General features: G+C 38.8%; 1 protein-coding gene across 1 annotated transcript; it reads right to left on the bottom strand.

Moving 5' to 3' along the window:
- Positions 1-890: 890 nt before the first annotated feature.
- On the bottom strand, positions 891-14,711 carry LOC130845558 (olfactory receptor 13C8-like). The gene is made up of 2 exons (XM_057722972.1): positions 14,473-14,711; positions 891-1,608 (listed from the first exon to the last, which is right to left on the bottom strand). The coding sequence occupies exons 1-2, from the start codon at positions 14,616-14,618 to the stop codon at positions 891-893; spliced, it is 864 nt and encodes a 287-aa protein (XP_057578955.1). The 5' UTR covers positions 14,619-14,711.
- Between the last annotated feature and the right edge of the window lie 2,632 nt (positions 14,712-17,343).

The raw sequence follows: 17,343 nt of genomic DNA on the forward strand, positions 1-17,343 counted from the left end.
AACCCTAACTCACAGAGAAAGGTGGATTTGAAGCTGAGAGACAATAGTTTAATGACATCAAAATTACTTTGTAAAAACATAAAGATGAAAATCTTGTGCCTACTCAAAGATTTAGGACCTATTAAAGTACACTGAGCATTACTAAAAAATCACCAATGTTTATCAGACGTTTTGGGTGTTCTAGGCACTATTTAGTGCTAAGCATGAGTTAACTTATTTAATCTTATGGAAAATAATAATTACCTGTTAGCAAGAAAGGAGGATATTAAGAGCTTACTTTTACAATTTAGAAGTAGTTATAGCCTTTACTGTAGTTGTGTGTTCTATATTTTCAACAGCTCATATGACTTAATATCATCAAAACAAAAAACCCAGTCCAAAAATGGGCAGAAGGCCTACATAGACATTTCTACAAAGAAGACACACAGATGGCCAAGAGGCACACGAAAAGATTTTCATCATCACTAATTATTAGAGAAATGCAAATCAAAACTACATTGAGATATCACTTCATACCAGTCAGAATGGCCATCATTGAAAAATCCCAAAACAATAAATGCTGGAGAGGGTGTGGAGGGAAGAGAACCCTCCTCCAATGTTGGAGGGAATGTAAATTGGTGCAGCCACTATGGAGAACAGCATGGAGGTTCCTTAAAAAACTAAAAATAGTGTTACTATCTGATCCTGCAATACAAACCCTGGGCATATATCTGGAGAAAAACATGGTCCAAAGGAACACAGGCACCCCAGTATTCACTGCAGCACTGTTTACGATATCATATAATTTTGAATGACACATGGTGAATTTGTTTTCACATGGCAATTTTCTCTATTTGAATTTTGTGTCTGCAGCAGCTTTGAATACTGAGTCACATAGTATAAATCAGTACTCATATTCCATCAGAGAAGTTTTTCCTACCCAGCATGTTCTTCCCAGCAGCTTTTACATCCTTATTCCTCAGACTGTAGATGAGAGGATTGAACATGGGGGTCATCACTCCACAGAAGAGGGAGATGAGGGCTGCAATGATGTCTTGATTATCTGTACCAACAGAGCTTTTAGACTTGGGCTTGGCGTACATGAAGAAGATGGTTCCATAGAATATAACCACCACTGTGAGGTGGGCGGAGCAGGTGGAGAAGGCCTTACATTTTCCTTCAGTGGAAGGGATCCTTAGAATAGCGGCAACAATAAAAATGTAAGAGATGGAAATTACTAGCAATGGAATAACTAGAACTATCAGATTTGAGCCCGCCATGATGATCGCATTAATTGAAATATCAGCACAGGCCAATTTTAGGATCGCCAGAATTTCACAGACAAAATGGTTGAAGATATTGTTAGCACAGAATGGTAATTGCATTGCGAGAGATGTCTGCACCACTGAGTCAACAATCCCAGCGACCCAGAATCCAACCGTCATGGGCACATAAGCACTTTTACTCATGATGACAGGGTATCTCAGTGGGTAGCAGATGGCCACATAGTGGTCAAGTGCCATCATGCCTAGAAGCACACACTCTGTGGCCCCCATGGCAAAAGAGAGAAACATCTGTACCATGCAGCCAGAGAAGGAAACCCTTTTCTTTACTGTCAGAAAGCTGTGAGGAATTAATGGGACGGGGGGGAGGAATCAAGATGGCGGAGTAGCAGGACGTGCGCTCACTCCCTCTTGCAAGAGCACTGGAATTACAACTAACTGATGAACAATCATCGACAGAAAGACACTGGAACTCACCAAAAAGACACCCCACATCCAGTGACAAAGGAGAAGCCACAATGAGATGGTAGGAGGGGTGCAATCACGTTAAAATCAAATCCCGTAAATGCTGGGTGGGAAACTCACAACCTGGAGAACAGTTATACTGCAGAAGTCCACCCACTAAAGTGTGGGTTCTGAGCCCCACGTCAGGCTTCCCAACCTGAGGGTCCAGCAACGTGAGGAGGAATCCCCAGAAATCAGACTTTGAAAGCCATTGGGATTTGATTGCAAGACCTCCACAGGACTGGTGGAAACAGAGACTCCACTCTTGGAGGGCACACCAGGACCCAGGGGGAAGCAGCAGTGGCCCCATAGGAGACTGAACCAGCCCTACCTGCTGGTGTTGGAGGCTTGCCTGCAGAGGTGGGGGGCAGCTGTGGCTCACCGAGGAGACAGGGACACTGGCGGCATGGGTTCTGGGAGGTGCTCTTTGGCATTAGTCCTCCATGAGTCCTCCTCGACTCTGCCATTAGACCCACCAAAGAGCCTTTAAGCTCCAGTGCTAGGTAGCCTCAGGCCAAGCAACCAACAAGGTGTGAACATAGCCCCACCCATTAGCAGACAAGCAGATTAAAGTTTTACTGAGCTCTGCCCACCAAATCAGATTAAAGTTTTACTGAGCTCTGCCCACCCAGCCCAACCCACCATCAGTCAGTCCCTCCCATCAGGAATTATGCACTAGCCTCCTAGATAGCTTTCTCCACAAGAGGGCAGAGAGCAGTTAAGCACTATCAGCAGTATTCCATTTTGTGCAGCTGAAAACCACAACCACAGAAAGATAGAGAAAATGAAATGGCAGAAGACTTTGTACCAGATGAAGGGACAAGATAAAACTCCAGAAAAACAACTAAATGATGAGGAGATAGGCACCCTTCCAGAAAAAGAATTCACAATAATGATGGTGAAGATGATCCAAGACTTTTTTTTTTTTTTTTTTAATTTTTTGGGGGGTACACCAGGTTCAATCAACTGTTTTTATACACATATCCCGGTATTCCCTCCCTTCCTTGATGCCCCCCCCTCGAGTCCCCCCCACCCTCCCTGCCCCAGTCCTCTAAGGCATCTTCCATCATCAAGTTGGACTCCCTTTGTTATACAACAACTTCCCACTGACTATTTTACAGTTGGTAGTATATATATGTCTGTGCTACTCTCTCGCTTCATCTCAGTTTCCCCTTCACCCCCTGCCCCCTCCCATACCTCGAGTTCTCCAGTCCATTCTCTGTATCTGCTTCCTTGTTCTTGTCACTGAGTTCATCAGTACCATTTTTAGATTCCGTATATGTGAGTTAGCATACAATATTTGTCCTTCTTTTTCTGACTTACTTCACTATGTATGACAGATTGTAGTTCTATCCACCTCATGACATATAGCTCCATCTCATCCCTTTTTATAGCTGAGGAATATTCCATTGTATATATATGCCACATCTTCTTTATCCATTCATTTGTTGATGGGCATTTAGGTTGCTTCCATGTCCTGGCTATTGTAAAGAGTGCTGCAATAAACATGATGGTACAAGTTTCTTTTGGGATTATGGTTTTCTTTGGGTATATGCCCAGGAGTGGGATTACTGCATCATATGGTAGTTCTATTTGTAGTTTTTTAAGGAACCTCCAAATTGTTTTCCATAGTGGCTGTACCAACTTACAGTCCCACCAACAGTGCAGGAGAGTTCCCTTTTCTCCACACCCTCTCCAACATTTGTGGTTTCCAGACTTTGTGATGATGGCCATTCTGATTGGTATGAGGTGATACCTCATTGTGGCTTTGACTTGCATTTCTCTGATGATGAGTGATGTTGAGCATCTTTTCATGTGTGTGTTGGCCATCTGTATGTCTTCTTTGGAGAAATGTCTATTTAGGTCTTCTGCCCATTTGTGGATTGGGTTATTTGCTTTTTTGGTATGAAGCTGCATGAGCTTCTTGTATATTTTGGAGGTTAATCCTTTGTCTGTTGTTTCATAGGCAATTATTTTTTCCCATTCTGAGGGTTGCCTTTTAGTCGTGTTTATGGTTTCTTTGCTGTGCAAAAGCTTTTAAGTTTCATGAGGTCCCATTCGTTTATTCTTGATTTTATTTCCATGATTCTAGGAGGTGGGTCCAAAAGGATGTTGCTTTGATGTATGTCAAAGAGTGTTCTGCCTATGTTTTCCTCTAGGAGTTTTATAGTGTCTGGCCTTACATGTAGGTCTTTAATCCATTTGGAGTTTATTTTTGTGTATGGTGTTAGGAAGTGTTCTAAGTTCATTCTTTTACATGTTGCTGTCCAATTTTCCCAGCACCACTTATTGAAGAGGCTGTCTTTTTTCCATTGTATACTCGTGCCTCCTTTGTCAAAGATAAAGTGCCCATATGTGTTTGGGCTTACTTCTGAGTTCTCTATTCTATTCCATTGACATCCTTTCTATTTTTGTGCCAGTACCATACTGTCTTGATCACTATGGCCTTGTAGTATAGTTTGAAGTCAGGAAGCCTGATTCCACCAACTCCATTTTTCCTTCTCAAGACTGCTTGGGCTATTCGGGGTCTTTTGCGTTTCCATACAAATCATAAGATTTCTTGCTCTAGTTCTGTGAAAAATGCCATTGGTAATTTGATCGGGATTGCATTAAATCTGTAAATTGCTTTGGGTAGTACAGTCATTTTCACGATGTTGATTCTTCCAATCCAGGAACATGGTATGTCCCTCCATCTGTTTGTGTCGTCTTTGATTTCTTTCATCAATGTCTTAAAGTTTTCTGCATACAGATCTTGTGCCTCCTTAGGCAGGTTTATTCCTAGGTATTTTATTCTTTTTGTTGCAATGGTGAATGGGAGAGTTTCCTTAATTTCTCTTTCTGCTCTTCCGTTGTGAGTGTATAGGAATGCAAGAGATTTCTGTGCATTAATTTTGTATCCTGCTACTTTACTAAACTCATCAATGAGTGCTAGCAGTTTTCTGGTAGAGTCTTTAGGGTTTTCTATATATAATATCATGTCATCTGCAAAGAGTGACAATTTTACTTCTTCTTTTCCAGTTTGGATTCCTTTTATTTCTTTTTCTTCTCTGATTGCTGTGGCTAACACTTCCAAAACTATGTTGAATAATAATGGTGAGAGTGGACACCCTTGTCTTGTTCCTGTTCTTAGAGGGAATTCTTCCAGTTTTTCTCCATTGAGAACAATGTTGGCTTTTGGTTTGTCATATATGGCTTTTATGATGTTGAGGTAATTTCCTTCTATGCCCATTTTCTGGAGAGCTTTTATCATAAATGGATGTTGAACTTTGTCAAAAGCTTTTTCTGCATCTATTGAAACGATCATATGGTTTTTATCCTTCAATTTGTTGATATGATGTATCACATTGATTGATTTGCGTATATTGAAGAATCCTTGCATCCCAGGGATAAACCCCACTTGATCATGGTGTATGATTTTTTTAATGTGCTGTTGGATTCTGTTAGCTAGTATTTTGTTGAGGATTTTTGCATCTATATTCATCAGTGATATTGGTCTGTAGTTTTCTTTTTTTGTGACATCTTTGCCTGGTTTTGGTATCAGGGTGATGGTAGCCTTGTAGAATGAGTTTGGGAGTGCTCACCTTCTGCAATATTTGGAAGAGTTTGAGAGGGATAGGTGTTAACTCTTCTCGAAATGTTTGATAGAATTCGCCTGTGAATCCATCTGGTCCTGGGCTTTTGTGTGTTGGGAGATTTTTAATTACTGCCTCAATTTCTGTACTTGTGATTGGTCTGTTCATGGTTTCTATTTCTTCCTGGTTCAGTCTTGGAAGATTGTATTTTTCTAAGAATGTATCCATTTCTTCCAGGTTATCCAATTGATTGGCATATAGTTGCTTGTAGTAGTCTCTCATGATGTTTTGTATTTCTGAGGTGTCCGTTGTGACTTCTCCTTTTTCATTTCTAATTCTGTTGATTTGCATCTTCTCCCTTTTTTTCTTGATGAGTCTGGCTAATGGTTTATCAATTTTGTTAATCTTCTCAAAGAACCAGCTTTTAGTTTTATTTATTTTTCTTGTGGTTTCTTTCCTTTCTTTTTCATTTATTTCTGCTCTGATCTTTATGATTTCTTTCCTTCTGCTCACTTTGGGGTTTCTTTGTTCTTCTTTCTCTAGTTGTTTGAGGTGTAAGGTTAGGTTGTTTATTCGATCATTTTCTTGTTTCTTAAGGTAGGCCTGTATTGCTATAAACTTCGCTCTTAGAACTGCTTTTGCTGCGTCCCATAGGTTTTGGGTTGTTGTGTTTTCATTGTCATTTGTTTCTAGATATTTTTTGATTTCCTCTTTGATTTCTGTAGTGATTCCTTGGTTGTTTAAGAGTGAATTGTTTAGCCTCCATGTGTTTGTATTTTTTGCAGTTTTTTTCCTGTAATTGATATCTAGTCTCATGGCGTTGTGGTCTGAGAAGATGCTTGATATGATTTCAGTTTTCTTGAATTTGCTGAGGTTTGATTTGTGACCCAAGATGTGATCTATCCTGGAAAATATTCCGTGTGCACTTGAGAAGAAAGTGTAGTCTGTCATTTTTGGATGGAATGTCCTATAAATATCAATTAAGTCGAGATGGTCTAATGTGTCATTTAAAGCTTGTGTGTCTTTATTGATTTTCTGTTTGGATGATCTGTCCATTGATGTAAGTGGGGTGTTCAAGTCTCCCACTATTATTGTGTTACTGTCGATGTCCCCTTTTATAGCTGTTAGCATTTGCCTTATGTATTGAGGTGCTCCTATATTGGGGGCATAGATATTTACCATTGTGATATGTTCTTCTTGGATGGATCCCTTGATCATTATGTAGTGTCCTTCCTTGTCTCTTTTAATAGTCTTTACTTTCAAGTCCAATTTGTCTGATATGAGTATTGCTACTCCAGCTTTCTTTTGACTTCCATTTGCATGGAATATCTTTTTCCATCCCTTTACTTTCAGTCTATATGTATCCCTTGGTCTGAAGTGGGTTTCTTGTAGGCAACATATAGAAGGGTCTTGTTTTTGTATCCATTCAGCCAGTCTGTGTCTTTTGGTTGGAGCATTTAATCCATTTACATGTAAAGTGATTATTGACATGTGTGTTCCAATTACCATTTTCTTAACTGTTTTGGGTTTGTATTTGTAGGTGTTTTCCTTTTCTTATGTTTCCTACTCAGAGAAGTTCCTTTAGCACTTGTTGTAAGGCTGGTTTGGTGGTGCTGAATTCTCTTAACTTTTGCTTGTCTGGAAAGCTTTTGATTTCTCCCTCAAATCTGAATGAGATTCTTGCTGGGTAGAGTATTCTTGGCTGTAGGTTTCTCTCTTTCAGGACTTTCAGGATATCCTGCCATTCCCTTCTGGCCTGCAGAGTTTCTGTAGAAAGGTCAGCTGTTATCCTCATGGGTTTTCCCTTATGTTGTTTGTTGCTTTTCTCTTGCTGCTTTTAATATTTTTTCTTTGTGTTTAATTGTCGTTAGTTTGATTAATATGTGTCTTGGTGTATTTCTCCTTGGGTTTATTCTGTATGGGACTCTCTGTGCTTCTTGGACTTGGTGAATTATTTCCTTTCCCATGTTTGGGAAGTTTTCCACTAGAACCTCTTCAAATATTTTCTCAGACCCTTTCTTGTTTTCTTCTTCTTCTGGGATGCCTATAATTCGAATGTTGGTACATTTAAGGTTATCACTGAGGTCTCTGAGGCTGTCTTCTAGTCTTTTTATTTTTTTTTCTTTTTCCTGCTCTGTGGCGTTTATTTCTCCCATTCTATCTTCCAACTCACTTATTCGTTCTTCTGCCTCACTCATTCTGCTGGTTATAGCATCTAGAGTATTTTTAATTTCAGTTATTTTGTTATCCATTGCTGTTTGTTTTTCTGAGTTCTTATGAACTGTTTCTTGTACTTTCTCTATTTTGTTATCGAGATTTTGTATCATTTTTACTATCATTACTCTAAATTCTTTTTCAGGCATTTTTCCTATTTCCTCCTCATTTATTTGGTCTTGTGGGTTTTTTTCCTGCTCCTTTGCCTGCATGGGGTTTCTTTGTTTCCTCATGGTTGTCCAAGCTTTTGGGGTTGCTTGTCCTGGTGATAGAAGTGTTTATAGAAGACTGTCCAAGCCTCAGACTAATGTCCAAGTATTGGATTAAACGAATATTCAGTCTAGGAAACACATACATGTATAAGACACACAATTATTGAATCCGTTAGGACATAAGGCTCTAGAAAGACCTGACAGAACCCCAGTGTGCTATCAGATATTCAAAGAGAAACCCAGCAGAAATTGACAACTGAAACAGAACAAATCAGAGACAAAAGCAAAAGCAAACAAACAACAAATAACACCCTACACATGCAAACATCAATCCAGGGAGATTTTGTAAGCTAGGATCAAATATAGAAATGAGCTGGAGTACCACCAGAGAGAATGGAGATTCTCAGAATGTAATTAGACAACTGTACTAAGAACTAAGATAAAGACAAAAGCCTAATATTAATACCAAGGCAGTGCATCATCTGGAGAATAGAGCAAGGAGTCTGAGCAGACCAATAGTGTTGCTTATAAGTATGTTAAGATAAAAGAAACTTAAAAAGGCTGGAAGAAAGGGGAACAGAAGAGCGTAATGTGGTTGGAAATATGCAAATAAAAAGAAAGGAATAGAAATGTATAAAAGATAGGGATGAAAGGAAAGTATGAGAGATATTTTGTCCGTACTACCAAAAACCTAGCTAGATATAGAAGTATATAAAAAGGCAAAAAAAAAAAAAGAATAAAAAATATCATTAAAAATTATGTTATTAAACTTGTAGATCCCTTATGGCTAAGATCTTATTTAATAAATCAAAAAAAAAAAAAAAAGAGAGAGAGAGAAAGAAAAAAAAAAAAATCCAGAACTGATCCCAGAATGGACCAGTTCAATAGGTATTGATACTACTATTTCTGTTTCCTTAGCCTCTCAGCTGTAAGTGTCCTTCTCCTTGCCTTGCGTTTTTTTTTTTGCGTTATTCTGTGACCAGCAGAGGTTCCTTTATTGTTCCTCTGTAAGCCTCGGTGTGTGGGGAGGGAGAGGGTACAATAGTGGCTCCTTCTCCTGGGAGTGAGTGAGCAGTGGCGCACTGTTGTTTCAGTCGGGCTTGGAGGTGCCTGTTGCAGAGGACGCTGGTGGCTCAAGTGTACACAGAAAGTCTTAGAGTTGGGCCTCTCTTGGGGTTTTTTCTTTTTGATGCTGGTTTTTTTTTTTCTCTCGGCAGCCTCCCTGCTGCTGGCATTGCAAGGAGTTTTAATCTAGCCCTGCCTGAGTGCCTGAGGGTGCTTGTTATCCCTGAGCGCCTTAGGTGGCCCTCAGGGCGTCTCTCCACTGCCTGTTGCAGAGGCACCGAAAGAGAGGGAGAGGCTATGCGCGCAGCTCCTCCCCCCCGCCCAGGAGCCTGCAGCCTCCAGCTGCCATCATGGCCGGGCAGCTCTCAGGGACGGGCACTCCTCTCCGCGGACCTCTTTCCTCCTGTCCTCTCGGTCCGTCACCCTACCGGCAACAATGTTTCTCCCCCTGAACCAGCTCTCCGGTTCCCACGCTCCCGCTCCTGGACCCTCCGTTCAGCCGCGGATCGATGTCTCGGTCCGGGAACTCTGAGCTGCGCTGCGGACCCTCCGTATGTTTCTCACTCCCTCCCGTCTGCCACAGCTCCGCCGCTTCACCCTCTTTGAGCCCTCATAGATGCCTCCCTACCGGCTATGTCGGGCTCCCCGCAGCCCTTTCTGGTGTCCGAGGCCATCTGCTGGTGTTCAGCTGGTTCTCTGTGGGAATTACTGTGTCCTTCCGTGCATTCCCAATGCATCTGTGGAGAGGGATGTACTCCACGTCTCTCTACTTCGCCGCCATCTTTTTTCATCCCCAACTGATCCAAGACTTTGAAAAAAGATTGGATGCAAAGATCAAAAACATGCAAGAAAAGTTTACCAAATACCAAGAAGAATTAAAGAGCAAACAGAGATATGCAACACAATAACTGAAATGAAAAATACACTAGAAGGAACCAATAGCAGATTAACTGAGGCAGAAGGGCGAATAAGTGACCTGGAAGACAGAATGGTGATAATCACTGATGTGGAAAAGAATAAAGAAAAAAGAATGAAAAGAACTGAAGACAGCCTAAGAGACCTCTGGGACAATGTTAAATGCACCAACCTTTGCATTATGGGGGTCCCAGAGGGGAGGAGAGAGAGAGAAAGGACCTGAGAAAATATTGTTAGAGATTATAGGTGAAAACTTCCCTAACATGGGAAAGGAAATGGCTACCCAAGCCCAGGAAGTGCATGGAGTCCCAGGCAGGATAAACCCAAGGAGAAATACGCCAAGACATATAGTAGTCAAATTGACAAAAATTAAAGACAGAGAAAAGTTATTAAAAGCAACAATGGAAAAATGACAAATAACATACAAGGGAACTCCCATCAGGTTAACAGCTGATTTCTCAGCAGAAACTGCAGGCCAGAAAGGAGTGGCATGATATTTTTCAAGTGATGAAAGGGAAGAACCTACAACCAAGAATACTCTACCCAGCAAGGATCTCATTCAGATTTGATGGAGAAATCAAGAGCTTTACAGACAAGCAACAGCTAAGAGAATTCAGCACCACAAAACCAGCCCTACAATAAATGCTAAAGGAACTTCTCTAAGTGGGAAACACAAGAGAAGAAAGGGACCTACAAAAACAAAAACAAAACAATTAAGAAAATGGTAATAGGAACATACATATCGATAATTACCTTGAATGTAATCAGACTAAATGCCCCAACCAGAAGACACAGACTGGTTGAATGGATACAAAAACAAGACCCATACATATGCTGTCTACAAGAGACCCACTTCAGACGAAGGTACACATACAGACTGAAAGTGAGGGGATGGGAAAAGATATTAGATGCAAATGGAAATCAAAAGAAAGCTGGAGTAGTAATACTCATATCAGATAAAATGGACTTTAAAATAAAAAGTGTCACAATAGACAAGAACGGACATTACATAAAGGTCAAGGGATCAATCCAAGAAGAAGAGATAACAATTATAAATATCTATGCACCCAATATAGGAGCACCTCAATACATAAGGAAAATGCTAACAACTATGAAAGAGGAAATCGACAGGAACACAATAATAGTGGGGACTTTAGCTCCCCTCTTAAACCAATGGACAGATCATCCACACAGAAAATTAATAAGGAAGCACAAGCTTTAAATGACACAATAAATCAGCTTGATTTAATAGCTATCTATAGGACATTACATCCAAAAACAGCAGATTACACATTCTTCTCAAGTGCATATGGAACATTCTCCAGGATAGATCACATTTTGGGTCATAAATCAAGCCTTGGTAAATTTAAGAAAATTGAAATCATATCAAGCATCTTTTCTGACCACAATGCTGTGAGATTAGAAATCAGTTATAAGAAAAAACACTAAAAACCATAAACATGTGGAGGCTAAACAATAAACTACTAAATAACCCAGAGATCACTGAAGAAATCAAAGAGGAAATCAAAAAATACCTAGAGACAAATGACAATGAAAACACAACGATCCAAAACCTATGTGATGCATCAAAAGCAGTTCTAAGAGGGAAGTTTATAGCAATAAAATCATACCTCCAGGAACAAGAAAAATCCCAAATAAACAATCTAAACTTACACCTAAAGAAACTAGAGAAAGAAGAGCAAACAAAACCCAAAGTTAGTAGATGGAGAGAAATCATAAAGATCAGAGCAGAAATAAATGAAATAGAAACAAAGAAAACAATAGCAAAAATAAAAAAACTAAAAGCTGGTTCTTTGAGAAAATAAATAAAATTGAGAAACCTCTAGCAAGACTCATCAAGAAAAAGAGGGAGAGGACTCAAATCAATAAAATTAGAAATGAAACAGTAGAAGGTACAACAGACACCGCAGAAATAAAAAGCACCATAGGAGACTATTACAAGCAACTATATGCCAATAAAATGGAAAACCTGGATGAAATGGACAGATTCTTAGAAAGGTATAACCTTCCAAGACTGTTTCAGGAAGAAACAGAAAATATGATCAGAACAATCACAAGGAATGAAATTGAAACTGTGATTAAAAATCTCCCAAGACACAAAGGTCCAGGACCAGATGGCTTCACAGGTGAATTTTATCAAACATTTAGAGAACAGTTAACACCCATCCTTCTCAAAGTCTTCCAAAAAATTGTAGAGGAAGGAACACTCCCAAACTCATTTGTGAGGCCACCATCACCCTGATACCAAAACCAGACAAGGATACTACAATAAAAGAAAATTACAGACCAATATCACTGATGAATTTAGATGCAAAAATCCTCAAAGAAATACTAGCCAACAGAATCCAACAACACATTACAGGGATCATACACCATGATCAAATGGGGTTTATCCCTGGAATGCAAGGATTCTTCAATATATGCAAATCAATACATGTAATACACCATATTAACAAATTGAAGGATAAAAACCACATGATCATCTCAATAGATGCAGAAAAAGCTTTTGACAAAGTGCAACACCCATTTATGATAAAAACACTCCAGAAGGTGGGTATAGAGGGAACCTACCTCAACATAATAAAGGCCATATACAACAAACCCACAGCAAACATCATTCTCAATGGTGAAAAACAGAAAGTATTCCCTCTAAGATCAGGAACAAGACAAGGATGTCCACTCTCTCCACTACTATTCAACATAGTTTTGGAAGTTCTTGCCAGAGCAATCAGAGAAGAAAAAGAAATAAAAGGAATCCAAATTGGAAAAGAAGTAAAACTGTCACTGTTCACAGATGACATGATACTATACATAGAAATTCCTAAAGATGCCACCAGAAAACTACTTGAGCTAATCAGTGAATTTGGTAAAGTAGCAGGATACAACATTAACACACAGAAATCTCTTGCATTTCTATGAACTAACAATGAAAGATCAGAAAGAGAAATTAAGGGAACAATCCCATTCACCATTGCAACAAAAAGAGTAAAATACCTAGGAATAAACCTAACCAAGGAGGTAAAAGACCTGTACTCAGAAAACTATAAGACACTAATGAAAGATATCAAATATGAAACAAACAGATTGAGGGACATACCATGTTCTTCGATTGAAATAATCAACATTGTGAAAATGACTATACTACCCAAAGCAATTTACAGATTCAATGCAATCCCGACCAAATTACCAATGGCATTTTCCACAGAACTAAAACAAAAAATTTTACGATTTGTATGGAAACACAGAAGACCCCGAATAGCCAAACAATCTTGAGAAGGAAAGATGGAGTTGGTGGAATCAGGCTCCTGACTTCAAACTATACTACAAGGCTACAGTGATCAAGACAGCATGGTACTGGAAAAAAACCAAAATATAGATCAATGGAACAGGATAGAAAGCCCAGAGATAAGCTTCGGTCAACTAATCTGTGACGAAGGAGGCAAGGATATACACTGGAGAAAAGGCAGCCTCTTCAATCAGTGGTGCTGGGAAAACTGGACAGCTACATGTAAAAGAATGAAATTAGAACAATCCTTAACACCATATACAAAAATAAACTCGTAATGGATTAAAGACTTAAGTGTAAGGCCAGACAGTATAAAACTCCTAGAGGAAAACATAGGAAGAATGCTCTTTGACATAAATAACATCAACATCTTTTTTGATCTGCCCCCTAGAATAATGGAAATAAAAAAAATAAAGAATTGGGACCTAAGGAAACTTAAAATCTTCTGCACAGCAAATGAGACTATAAGCAAGACGAAAAGACAACCCTCAGAATGGGAGTAAATATTTGCAAATGAATCAACAGAGGAAGGATTAATCTGCAAAATATAAACAGGTCATCCAGGTCAATATCAAAAAAAAAACAACAAAAAAAACAATAAAAAATTTGCAGAAGACCTACATAGGCATTTCTCCAAAGAAGATATATGGATGACCAAGTGGCACATGAAAAGCTGCTCAACATAACTAATTATTAAAGAAATGTACATCAAAACTACGATGAGGTATCACCTCACACCGGTGAGAATGGGCATCATCAGAAAATCTACAAACAGTCAATACTGGAGAGGGTGTGGAGAAAAGGGAACGCTCTTGCACTATTGGTGGGAATGTAAATTGATATAGCCACTATGGAGAACAGTATGGAGGTTCCTTGCAAACCTAAAAATAGAGTTACCATATGACCCAGCAATCCCACTGCTGGGCATATACCCAGAAAACACCATAATTCAAAAAGACACATGCACTTCAATGTTCATTGCAGCACTATTTACAATAGCCAGGACATGGAAGTAACTTAAATGTCCATCAACAGATGAATGGATAAAGAAGATGTGATACATATACACAATGGAATATTACTCAGCTGTAAAAAAGCAATGAAACTGGGGCATTTGTAGAGATATGGATGGGCCTAGAGTCTGTCATACAGAGTGAAGTGAGTCAGAAAGAGAAAAACAAATATCGGATATTAACACACATATGCAGAATATAGAAAAATGGTACAAATCAACCAATTTGCAAGGCAGAAATAGAGACACAGATGTAGAGAACAAACATATGGACACCAAGTGGGGAAAGTGGGGAGGTTTGGGGGGTAATGGATGGGGTGATTGGGATACCAAATTGTACACTCTAAATATATGCAGTTTATTGTGTGTTAACTGTATCTTAATAAACTGTATCTCTTAGAGAAAAAAAAGAATTAATGGGACAGAAGACCTGGTGTAGCACATGTCCAGGAAAGAAAGATTACAGAGGGAGAAACATATGGGTATGTGCAAGTGAGAATCATAGATGATTACAGAGATAAGGACTCCATTTCCCAACAGGATCATCAGGTACATCCACAGAACTAGCACTAAGAAAACTGTCTGGAGCTTTGGGTGGGCAGAAAACCCAACCAGGACAAATTCTGTCAATGTGGAATCATTGGTCCTTCCTATCCTGTGTGTATCCTTCTTCGCATAGCACTCTATGGAAGATAGAACAGATATTTGTTAATACAGTGTCTGCAAGAGCTCCTCTTTCAAGAATCATATTCTTTGTTACTATAGTTCTGTATTTGGATGCAACAACAAAACCCTGGGACAAATTTCTTACTGTAAACCGAGGTCACTAGAGTAGGAATCCTAACCTGATTTTCTCAGGGTTAAGAGAAGACACATTTGATTATAGGATGTTTGGATCTCAAACCAGTTTCTTGTCATATCTACTGGTTCTACCTCTTAACACTGACTGCAAATCTAAGATCTATAGCCTGGATGCAGCATGCAGATCTACTTTGGCCGAGATTCCTGCACTGTGTTTTAAATTTGAATTATTTTTTAAAAGGAATATTTTAAAAGCAGGAGATATGGTATAAAATTTATTTTCAGCTTGTCTTCAAAAAATTATAGTATTTGGAAACATTGGACCCTTTTCCATTATGGAGCTCAGTTATAACTGCCCCATAAGGTTTGAAGCATGTTCTCCCTTCTACCAGAGTACCCTCCTCTCTCTCTTCTTTGTTTGTCACTGGAGATGACTATTAGTTACCAATTAACATTGTTAATAATAGATAACAGATGTTATCTATTGTTAGAATAATAAGAGATGTTATTCTCAGTTGATCTGAATTATTTCTATTAGCTGATATGATTGTATATGTATTTGACTTCTTGACCCTCGGCTACAGGGCCAGCTTATCCACTAGGCAGAATAGGAGCCTATGAAAATGTTTTGATTAGTTTTAAGACTCAAATAAAACCATGAATTTTTAAGTATTAACACATAACTTTAGTACATTTACCTTTATACCAATGTAGACATGAGATGTACCTTTTAATATTATTTCATGGAAGAAAGGGCCCAAGGAGGCAAAAATGTCTAGGGCCCATCAAAGACATAATGCAGTCCCATGTGGCTGTCTTTTTTTTTAGAGCTCAGTATAGTCCTCTGGTGGTAAAGGTAGTCATTGCATCTTGCCTCATTGAGGACAGTAGCCTCACTGAAGGGACATGTCTTTGTATTAATACAGTACTTAAGTACCACATGATGATGAGGAATTGTGTGTTCAAATAAATTTTTTTAAAATAGAAATGAATTGAAAGTGTTTAGAAAGCCAATTTTATTCTGAATAGAGAGTTCTAATATTGTGTATTGTAGGTTTCACATAATCTGTTTATTTTCAGCTTATGGAGGAACTATCACTTAGGGAATCAACCTTAGTAACAGTGCTTTTATTCAAAATACATACATTTAACTAAACCCGTGACATGCAACTGTCATTTTTTTCACAAATAAAATTTATAAGAAGCATAATATACAAAAGAGACAAAAGAAAGAGTTTCTCTGTTTTAAGTCATTCTGGTGTGGAGGGAAGAAAAAAAGCACTATCCATTTAGTATCTTTTTCACTCTTCCTCCTTCAATTTGATTTTTATAGGATTCCAAGGGGCATAGTTTGAAAAATGCCAATGCAATAAGTAAGAAGTAATATTAATAATCTGCATTTTAAATAATTTTATGAGCAAGAATAATTATAAAATAGTAATATATGTATTGATTATTCTAGTCAGATACATTTCTTAAAGCTTGTATTCACAACAATCCAAGAAAGTAAGGAGTATTATCATATGATATATGGATTTTCCTTCCTTAGACATTTGGTAAACATCACAGTGAATCATGATATCAGTAGACTAAAGAAAATAAAAAGCAAAGGACACCATAGAAAAAATGAAAAGACAACCTATGGAATGGGAGAAAATATTTGCAAATGATGTGACAGAGAAGGGCTTAATCTCCAAAATATAAAAACAGCTCATATATCTTAACAACCAAAAATGAACAACCTGATTGAAAAATGGGCAGAAGACCTTAACAGACATTTCTCCAAAGAAGACATACAGATGGCCAGTAGCCACATGAAAAGATGCTCAATATCATTAATTATTAGAGAAATGCAAATCAAAACTACCATGAGGTGCCACCTCACACCAATCAGAATGGTCATCATTAAAAAGTCTACAAATAACACATGCTGGAGAGGGTGTGGGGAAAGGGAACCATCCTACACTATTGGTGGGAATGTAAGTTGGTGCAGCCACTATGGAAAACAGTGTGGAGGTTCCTCAGAGCAGTAAAAATGGAATTACCATATGATCCAGGAATCCCACTCCTGGGCTTATACCCGGGCAAAACTATGATTTGAAAAGATACATGCACCCCTATGTTCATAGCAGCACTATTCACAATAGCCAAAACATGGAAACAATGTAAATGTCCATCAACAGATGAACCCAGTGACAAGGCAAGAATAAAGATGCAGATGTAGAGAATGGACTTGAGGACAAGGGTGGGGGGGGTGGGGCAGGGGATGAAGGGGAAGCCAGGACGAAGTGAGAGAGTAGCATTGACATATATACACTACCAAATGTAAAAATAGATAGCTAGTGGGAAGCTGCTGCATAACACAGATAGGTCAACTAGGTAATGAGTGATGACTTACAGTGATGGAATAGGAATTTGGGAAGGAGTCGCGGGAGGGAGGGGGTATGGAGATATACGTATAAATACAGCTGATTCACTT

This window comes from Hippopotamus amphibius, chromosome 2 (genome assembly GCF_030028045.1).
Source record: "Hippopotamus amphibius kiboko isolate mHipAmp2 chromosome 2, mHipAmp2.hap2, whole genome shotgun sequence".
Taxonomy (NCBI): Eukaryota; Metazoa; Chordata; class Mammalia; order Artiodactyla; family Hippopotamidae; genus Hippopotamus; species Hippopotamus amphibius.

What these genes read in the sequence shown, in the direction of transcription:
- LOC130845558 (XM_057722972.1), bottom strand. Translation starts at nt 14,618, where the DNA reads ATGTACCTGATGATCCTGTTGGGAAATGGAGTCCTTATCTCTGTAATC. An exon ending in TCTTCTGTCCCATTAATTCT is followed by an intron (nt 1,609 to 14,472) that starts TTTTTTTCTCTA and finishes CCCATTAATTCC; the next exon opens with TCACAGCTTTCTGACAGTAA.